Raw genomic sequence first — 10,368 nt, 5'->3', positions numbered from 1 at the left:
AGGTGTTCAGCCATCTCCAGGAAAGCAGGGCTCCATCACACGTAACAGTTACTTGGGAAGACAAAATGCCATCACTCCGAACATCCCCCCCTTTCTTCTTCTTCCCCCAGCTTTATGTGCTGAGCATGACGTCATATGGTATGGAATATCCCTTTGGTCAGCAGTGGTCAGCTGTCCCAGCTGTGTCCCCTCCCAGCTTCCTATAGAATCATAGAATAGTTTGGGTTGGAAGGGACCTTTAAAGGTCATCTAGTCCAACCCCCCTGCAGTGAGCAGGGACATCTTTGGCTAGATCAGGTTGCTCAGAGCACCATTCAACCTGACCTTGAACCTTCATGTGCACCCCCAGCCTACTCGCTGGTGGGGTGGGGTGAGAAGCAGAAAAGGCCTGACTGTCTGTAAGCACTGCTCAGCAGTAACTAAAACATCCCTGTATTATTAACACTGTTTCCAGCACAAATCCAAAACATAGCCCCAGACTAGCTATTATGAAGAAAATTAACTCTATCCCAGCCAAAACCACCACAGATAGTTAAGCCTGTCATGCAGTAGAACCCAAGTCCAGTTAAACAGAACTTACATACTTCTTATTTGCACAATATAGTCTTTGCCTACGTCTCACATTCACACATGCAAGTTTACCTACATATTGCTACAGAAATACATGCTTGGAAAAGTGCGTGATAAAAGGAAACACTCGGCCAGTGTCGGAAGTATAGTTCTTCAAGATACGCTGTCCCTATCAGTATTCCATTACTTCCCTCCTTTCCCTCTGCTTCACAGTATATTTGTTCAGCATATATACATTCATAGTGTTTGAAGTAGAAGATAATTGGAATGGTGGTTTATTTCATGCTGCTGTTCATATTTTCAGTATAGTATGTGTGGGTCCTGCACAGACTGGGTGTTACTGGTAAAGAAATTTCCAGTCACAGTAGAATATGCATGGTTATAACAGAACTCTGGGAACTCTGTGAGAGGCAATTCTTTGTTTTACTCTGAAACAGTTATCTGTTAAGGGTTGGCATGTCTAATACCATCCTCATTTGTTCAGAAATCTTTTCTTGTTCGGAACTGTGTTAGCTTTGAAATTAACCAGAAAGGAGTTTGGCAAGGGATTATATTAAATCAGGTTCCAGGTTAAAACAATTACCTAGACTTCATTTCAAAACTTGTTTTAATGTTTTAGGCCTTTCAATGCATCAGTTCCTTAGAATTTGTCATAGGAGCACTCAGTTTCCATCCTTGTCCTATTAACCTGCAGAACTCCCTGCTGTAAGGTAGGACTGAGGACAAGAACTTAATGAGACTGGGGGAAAAAAAAAAACATGTTTATAAACTTAATAGACTCATGTTGCTTTTTCTTTTTTAAATAAAGAACACTGCTTCAGTATTTAAGGTGGCCTCCAGTGGTGTCAGAAAGCAAATCTCCTTGAGGTAAGTTTTTTGCCCACTGCAGAAGTTTCTTGCAGTTGCCACTGAAGCATCTAGTATTGAAACACTGTCAGAAACAAGATCAGGAATTAGGAGAACTATTAATTTGACTCAGCATAGAAACACCTACATTTTCTTGGAAATATTGGTCAGGTTTTCTCTTAATCAGTTACCCCAATTTTCATGTTTTTAGGCGCTGGAATATGCTAAGAAGATTCCTAGACCAAAGACTTTCACAGCAAGACAATCAGATGAAGAGGTGAAAGAGGAAAGAGTTCTGCCACAGACTTTAAATGGAGACAGTTTACCTCAAATTGCATCCTTGGAAACTTTGCAAAATAGACACGAGAAGGAGAAGCAAGTTGTAGCTGCTTTCAGAACCCTTCATATCTTATAAGTATTTTGAAATTATTAGGGATATCTTCAAGGCAAAAAAAGTCTGAACTATTTAATTATGAGCTATGACCATCACATATTGATTTACCATTCCACTGAAATATAAAGTGGCTTAAGTTTAATCATTGTTAAATTTTAGAATCAGTTCTACTATACCTAATTTTAAAAAATGTAAACAGTTGCATATGTAGCATTTTAAATATGGTCATCTCTGTTGTTATTTTTCTTTGAAATCAACTGATGTAGTAGTTGCATCTTTCAAACTAATCAGCTGTTGGCTTGTCACAGCTGGATCGTTTTTAGACATGTCAAACATATGGGCATATCTACAAAACATTAAAAATAAACATCAGTTTCATTTGATGATCTTAATACCAGCAATGTTTCTCTTTTTGAAGTACAGAGGAGACTTTGGCAGACTGTCCAGCAATAAAGCCAAAAATAATCCATTGCTGGTAAGAAAGACAACAAAAATGTGCAGCAAACATAGCAGTTGGTAATGATACAATACTAATTGTTGAAATGTTACTCTGTTATCTGTTAGTGAATAGTTGTCACATCAAGACCAAAATTTTGAAGCTTCATCTGGAACAAGAAAATTCAAAACAAGTACTGGCTGATCATGCATACAATCTGTTATTAGCCAGAAGCAGTTGGAAAATACATTGAGTAACTAAGGATAATTGAGAGCTACGTGTTTGGGAGGAAACAGCTTTTAACAGATTAAATCTATAAAAGTAACAACAAACAGATGGGTTTCTTACGATGGTTCCGTTTCTTTAACTTAGTAAATTATGAATTAAGTCAATGTATGAAATGTGATTAGAACACACAGCAAGGGAATTTTGAAGAAAACACACTAAAATCTCTTAGAAAATAGGCTAGTTAAAAGGAAAAAAAAAAACCAACAACCTTGTGATTATATGTAATTGCTTTATCCAATTTATTAGGTCCCCTTTTGTATGGGAGGAGAGAGAGAATTAGTCTTTGGGCAAAAAAAAGGGTTCGAGTCTCCTTGAAGGAGGCTAACAATGGAAGGGTAAGGTGGGGAATAAAAGAGAGAATATCTTTGAAATGGCTTTCTCTTTTTCTAGATGCACCTTTTCTTAAAGGTAAAGATAGAAATGTGCAAGACTTAACACTTTTCTGGGTTAATATTTCATTGGCTTGTTGTCTCACAGGAAAGATAATTTTCCAATAGGTGTACAGTGAAGTCAAGGTATTGGAGGTATGACTTATATTGCTGAAAAAGTCCTATACCTTTCATTTTGTAGAGTCCTGGGTGAGTTTGACCTAGATCCTACAGTCCTCTGGATGCCTCAGTCCTCCTGAAAATGGGTTAGTTGCTGAAAAACACCTGCAGGATCTCCAGTCAGGCTCCCAACCTAATATGGGAAAAATTGATCACCACACTGCATCTCTCCATCATGGAAAAAGGACATGTTCCTTTCTTTAAAGCCCTCCTGACCCACCTGAGAGATAGGAAGCTCTCCACCCTGTCGGTTGCTTCCCACCACACGTGCTGAATTAGACTGTTAGACTTCGCAGGCGGAAGTTTGTGACATGCATAATCCTTGGGGGACACTTGGTGGAAGAAGTGTCTTCCAGTGTGGGGAATGTGGGTCAGGTTGCCAGGGAAATGTTTTGCGTATCAAAGTGCAGCAGTGGACATCTTCAAATGTGCACTGCAACTGCTGGAACAGGACCTTCCTCTGCATCAGCCTCCTTTCTCCTCACCTTTGGGAACTGCATTTGCCCCCTCTTTTTAGAATGTGCATGCCTGTGGTATGACCCATCAAGCTAGGCTGGGTAAATGTTTCCATGCTCTGCCAGTTGCTGCTTTTCTACTTTTATTTTTAAACCGAATGGTTAACACTTTGAAGCATTTCTGATTAGGGAACCTCAACTTGTTGTTTCTGCTTAAAAGTGATAATCCCCCCTTAATACAAACCTCAAGTACCTATTTTAATGAAACCTTCAGATGAATATCAAAGAGCTATTTACTCGTATCTAATATTTTAATTAGATTATATTCTCAATTTAACCCATTAAACCCCCTTTGATGATCTCCATGTTTAGTGCTTAGCCCCAGATGCTGGAGGTAATGAATATTGGACCTTTGATTTAATGAGAACTTCTGCCTTTCCAGCCTGACTCCCTTTGTATCCCCCTTTTTTATTTTCTGAGCTATAGAATTCAGTTAATTGAAGAAGTCTCTTACCACCACACATTAAGGAACCTAAATTAGCATCCCTTTTCTGATTAGAAAATGCAAGCAGACATTTTCTCTTTGATCTGAGGACTGAGTTGAAGTAGGCAACAGCCCCCTGAAAATGAGCTGATGGCCTTATTATTTGGCTGACATGCAGATGCGTCCATGTGGTGCAAAATGCTTAATGTCTTAATTGATCACCTTCCTCCCTATCTGTCATCCTACTACCTTTTAGGGCTCCCTTAAATTAGGGTGATCTTTCTGGGTGGGTGGTGTGTTTCTTTTTTTTTTTTTTTAATAAAACAATGAACTTTTAGGAAACATTTAAATACTAAACCCATGCTAAACTAGAAGCCATGTATACTAATATGATGCTGCATCTGGGGGGTGGGTCAGGGATAGATTTTTTTTAAAAACATTGATCATGATCATCTCGCAAACCATTTGGAAAGGACTGTGTGGTTTTTTTTTTCTCCCAGAAAAAGACATTATTTGCAGCATATGTGGAAAGAAAATCTTTTGATCTACCTCAATACTAATGCAAATTTTTCCTGCACCTAACAGATATGGTGGCACAAAAAGGGACCATACAAGTAAATGATGAGCATCCATCTGCTTAAAAGCAAAGGCCAAAACTTAATGTCTTTCAAATTAGGAAGGCAAGGAATTTAAATAAGAAACAGGCCTTGAATTTTGCATTAAGTATTCAGGGAGAGAGTGAGCTGGAGTAGAACCTGCCTGCCATAGTCCCATGGCTCCAGCACAGCTATCACAGAGCGCAGCGTTACTCACCGTGAGCACAGGCTGCCTTCACAGGGGCAGAAATGTATTTGTGTACACCACCCAATAGAACTTCTCAACACTGCCTTGGTGGGCCCTTTCTAGTGCCACTATTTCTTAGTAATTTAGATCCAGGAAGTGTAGAAACTGAGACCACCTTCAGTGGTCAAAGACCCGGGGACAGTTCTACTTGGGAACCATGCTGCTGCAGTAACATCACCGTCACGTTTCTTCCGAAAGTAACTGAAGTCGGCTTCCCACACCATCTCACAAAAGGTATGAACAGCTGGCTCATAGGCTGCTGATTCTGACAAAAACATACTGTTTTATCAGTTAAAAACATTAAATAAGGCAGAGCCAAAAAGCCATGTTCCATCATTACATCTCTAAAGACAAACTGTCAAAGATGAGGATTGTAAACCAGGTGAGATTATGTCTAACTCCTGCAGTCATTGAATACTTCAAATAGGCATGAACAAGCTATAATGTCCAAACAGCCCACAAGCCAAGCATTTAATCATTATCATCTCCCGTTAGGGATCAATTCTACAGTAAATTATAATAGCACAAAGAATATGTCTCTTTATTTTGCATGTTGCCCAAAGCTAAGTGCTCTCTGCATGAGAATAAGCAGGCATGTGAAGAAAGGACCTGTGTGGTGTGAGAAAGAGCTCTAGATGCACAAAATCACAGGGATAGGTAAAGGCAGTGAATCTCCACTGGTGACAGCTGGCAAGGGTGAGTTAAAGCAGCCTCCTTACAGAAGAGCCTGCTTTGAACGGAAGTGATACTGAGCCAAAAACCTGGATAGAGCAGATGCTAAAGAAGCATCCAGCAGCTCAGCAAGAGCTTTGCATAATCGTGAGTGCAGAGCGGGCAGCTGCAGGTAATACCACAGGGCTAGTTTTCTGTGTGTCATAGAAGCACTTAAGGGTTTGTTCCAGCAGTCACAGCAAAGCCAACAAGATACACAACACCGGAGAATATTGAGTCTTTACTTCAGGAAAGCAAGTTGAGTGGTCTCAGCAATAGCTGAACAAAGTGAGTCACAAAATTTGGTCAGCTTGCCTTTGCTCCTGGCATTTCAGAAAACTGTATCACAGAGTTACCTCATTATCATGAGTCAAACTTCTCCCTTCAAAGACTATCTGTACCCTAACAGGTAGAAAAGGCACCGCAGTCCACTGTGGGATCACCCTATCTTCTCTTAAGCATACACTTTACACCCACCTGCCTTTATCACCCAGTGCAATGTATTGCTACTGCTGCATGAATACTGACTATTGTTAGCAGCTGTAGCCACCCCAAGGCACTTCTAGCACTGGAGCTGGAAGTGTTTCATCTAAGCTTATTATGCTATAGAAACAAGATAAATCCAAGACAGAAATAAGCCACTTTTTAAGCCATCCAAGTAAGACCATCCAAGCAGGAGTTTGCAGCTAATTAAGGTGATGCTGTTTGTTATTGTGACTAGAAGAGAGGAAGAACAAAGTCATCGGTTCAGGAGGCTACAACACTGAGGAGTTCGCAGTGCTGTAGTAAGCATCTTCTCTACGTTCACCTACCCCTCCTCTGCTCCTCAGCATAGCCCACGCCTGCAGAAACTTCACTTCAGAAAAACAATGGAAAAAATTGCACTAAGTCCATCAGGCAGCAGAGAGAAACAACAAGAGGAAGGTGTAGAAAGAACTTTACACAGCGCACACAGTGCCTGGATCACTTGCTGGGCCTGGCCATAGGTTATTTACACCTTCACCAAGCGACAGCCCATGGTGCTTTCAGGGTTGACACTACACATGTGTTTAATAGCAAGTCTTTGCAAATGATTTACTCTATAACTGCCCATACAGCCTGCATATCTGATCTGCTTTTACATAGCTCTGGCCATAGATGGAAAAAACTTGGGTTGAAACTGCTTTCCAGTCCGATAGAAGTTAAAAATGTTAAGGGCAGCAGACAGGAAAAGGCTCAAAATCAAAACAGAAAGCAAAAGTTCATGGAAGGATTTTATAGACCACTTTTAAATTTTCTTTAATGAAAACAACAACAAACATTAATCACTTAGGTGTTAAAATAAATTAACAGGAAACAATATCGTTTCAAAAAAACTCACAGAAAAATTTTAATGAAAATCAATACTTCAATGGATTTCTTGAAAAATAGGAAATCCACCAAGATTTCCTGTTTCCAGCAATTATTTCCTGCAAGCCATTTTCACCGCAGCAATTCCCAAACAAACATGTAAATATTAAAAAAAAAAAGGAGAGCCAGCTTTAAACAATCTCTCCCCTACTCCTTAAGCTTCTTGGGGAGAGCAGCAAAGGGACAGCAGGAAAAAGTCAGCAGTTGTCACTGAATAAGTCAGGACCTGGGAATAAAAACTCATTTCACTTATTCTAAGAGAAAAATCTCTGAAATAAACAAACAAAATGCGTCCCCAGCCCTTCCTTCTTCCCAGGACGCTCTCCACTCTCCAAACACATGATAACCTCTTCCCAAAAGCTTGCCCAGGCTGTCTAGAAACTGCAGCGTCCTGTCTCCAGCCCGGCAGGCATCGCTTCCCAGCCTGGAAGGAGCTGGCTGGTGAGGGAGGGAATGTCTCAGGTAGCGACTATTTCCTTCCTCTGTCTCAACCTCAGGGGGTTTTGCCCTTGTTTGCACCAAACTTTCTGGGATAAACAGCCTGTTCCCAAAGTCTTCTCCTGTTACCTGCAAGGCTCGGAGCAGACCACTGCAGCGTCCAGGCTGGGATGGGGATTTCCCTGGGGATGGGTGGTTCACATTCTGCATGTATTTGTCACTCAGGTTGCTACGATCAGTGGCTTTGGTTTTAAACACAATTGTAATTTTAAATGTTAGCCAAGGTGCCTAGAACCGCAGAGAGATGAAGATAGGTGGGTGTTTGTGGATTTTATTTTATTTTATTTTATTGATCAGCATAAATACTTTGTGAAGAAGAATGTTCCTGTAGTGGCAGGGGAGAGGCAGCAGAGACCTAAGTGTTACTGGATTCATATTCTGACCCTTCCTCATAGATCTGGCATGTCCCAAGTGTGATGCTGCTGGTGGCAGAAAGGGGAATGGGCTCTTTGTCATACCGCTGTGCCCCAGAGAAATGGTGGCACCTCGCTGCTAAGGGGGTCCCACGAACATGGCCCTGCCCAGGGGACTGAGGTGAGGATACCCGTGGGTTTTAGCTGCTCCGACCTCACTTGCTGTCACCTGCAGCACTGTCTGGGTTGTGGCACAGTAAAGGTCCTGTGCTGCAGAGCCCATTCCTGAACACACTCCCAGTGCCTGCACCTGGATCTCAGGATCCTTCCCTCCCTCGAGAACCACCATCAGACAATAAATATCACCAGCCCACAGGTGTGCAAATGCTACTGCAGCAGAGATGAGCGCTAACTTTTGGGGTGTTTGGTGCAGTGGGAACATACTTGGTTACGCAGCATTTGATCACGCACCTTGATCTGCATTAGGAGGGCAGAGCTTGGCACTGCCCATTGACTGACACCACCGTTTTCTTGATATCTGCTGGATGCCTTGCAAAAAAGTGGTGTAAATGCACACAGGAGGAAAAAGTTGCTTTTGCATGTCTGTGCCCAAAAACTTCTGTCACTTGTGCGTCTTAATCTTCTACTTTTACTTTCTCCTGCCTTTTTTCCTTGTGTTCTTTCCACCTCAGAGTATTTTTACATGCCTCTGTCTTTAGCAATAATAATAAGAGAGAATGAACAATTCTTTGCACAAGTAAAAGGAATCACACACAAATGTAAAGAAACAGGATTTTTTAATATCCCTTTGCATTCAGGTGCAATTCTTTTTTAACGATTACATCTTTATACTTGCTCCTAATATTCTCTCTCACTAAAACTAAAGGAATTTCTCTTGTGTTTCTCTAAACACTTTGCTGCCCAATCCTATTACCAAAGGCAAGTTCACCTGAGTGACCGGTGTGAAGTCACCAACCCCTGCAACAAAGTGCGATTCGCCAGGCCGGCTCCGAGACGGGCATCCGTACCGCACCACACACTGCGGTGCACAACGCCCGGCCCCAGGAACAGCAGTGGTAGACATGGTCAGAAAAAAATTATCATCTAAATATCACGGTAGAGCTTCTCTTTTATATCAGTTTTAATAGTTCCTAAATGTGCACTCAGGGGGAGGCTGACAATCAGCACAGAGCAAAACGAACAAAATACTTGGTGGGCAACTCAGTACGGATGCAGACGAATGACGGCACCAAATTGAAAGGTTTTCGAGACAATTTCCATCACCTCCCTGCCTACGGCCGGGTAGGTGTTGAGAGAAGGGAAGAGCCACGGAGCTGGGAGAAGCGTTTCCAGCCAGCGACATGGCAATGCGAACTGACCTGCTGTACCCTGTGCTTGGCTCTCCGCGGTGAGAGCTCTTGCTTCAAATCACAGCAAGGCTTTAGGAGGAAATTGGTTGGTTTACCTTCTGAATTACGATTTTTAGGGAGGTGGGTGGCATTTTAGCAAAATTTGTTGATGAAAATGATTGTCCTGGAAGTATTTATAAACACCATGTAAAAGACAACTAGCCATTTTCTGGAGAGACAGTTGGGTATTGGCTATTCCCTCCTCCCCCCAACGTGTGATCTTTATTATTTTACATGTAAAAAACATAAAGGGAAACCCCCGAAAAGGAAGCAAACATACACATTTCAATCATTTATATTTTATATATTAAACCAGGATGCCTTTTCCCTCACAAACCCACATGTCCTGTAATCCAAAATGCCCTGAAAGTGCTAATGACACCAGGCAACTAAATTAGCTTCCCGTTACAAAAAAAAAAAAAAAAAAAAATTAAGGAAAAAAAAATTTGAACAACCCAACGAGACACCGACGTGCCACCGGGTTGCTGGTGCAGCAGGGGCTGCACAAACAACATCTGAGCAAGCACAGCCTCTCCTCCAGGTTTTTACCGGGGAAAGCCCCAGCCCTCCCCTGGAGATGCAGAGCCCCTGCCGCGCTCCCAGCGCATTTGCCAGCCAGCAGCTCATCCCAGAAGAAAAAAAAAATTTAAAAATCTCAATTTACCTGGAAATTAAAACCATTTATCTGGCAGGAGGATAAAGGCAAAGCGAGCACGGACGGTGACTGCTCTATCTGACTGCAACACGGAGCTCGGAGAGGCGTTGGGGCAGATGCAGGCGGGGGGAAACAGGAGCTAAACGTGGGACCAGCTCTGGGGCTCTTTGAGAGGAAAAGAAAAGTATCCGGAAGGTGATTCACACCTGGAAGCCGTGAAGGAATCACGCTGCCGATGCAGGTGGTTCTCCAAGCTGTAGAAAATCTCTTTGCTAGCTGGGATTGCCTTTGCTCCGAGCGGCCCTGGCAGGATCGAGTTATTCGTGATGCTCCCCCCTTCATCGGAATTAAATAAACGGTAGTTTTGGTCTTACCTGTTTCTTTGGAGGGCGTTTCTACAATTCTTTTTTTTTGGAGTACATGCATGTCCTGGAAGCTCTGCCCGGGGTGAGACCCGACCTACCGCACCACGGAGGGAGACGGCGAGCA

General features: G+C 42.3%; 1 protein-coding gene across 1 annotated transcript in view; it reads left to right on the top strand.

The window, feature by feature from the left end:
• Positions 1–1,831, top strand: part of LOC104080850 (chromosome unknown open reading frame, human C11orf63) — an 18,924-nt gene extending 17,093 nt beyond the window's left edge. The window contains exon 9 of the mRNA XM_009583377.1: positions 1,628–1,831. Within this exon, the coding sequence (XP_009581672.1) occupies positions 1,628–1,831 (204 nt within the window). The remainder of the gene's footprint in view (positions 1–1,627) is intronic.
• The last annotated feature ends 8,537 nt before the right edge of the window (positions 1,832–10,368 follow it).

Source organism: Fulmarus glacialis, unplaced genomic scaffold (genome assembly GCF_000690835.1).
Source record: "Fulmarus glacialis isolate BGI_N327 unplaced genomic scaffold, ASM69083v1 scaffold25928, whole genome shotgun sequence".
Taxonomy (NCBI): domain Eukaryota; kingdom Metazoa; phylum Chordata; class Aves; order Procellariiformes; family Procellariidae; genus Fulmarus; species Fulmarus glacialis.
The sequence above is the reverse complement of the archived record's forward strand: the minus strand, read 5'-3'. Positions and strand labels throughout refer to the sequence as shown.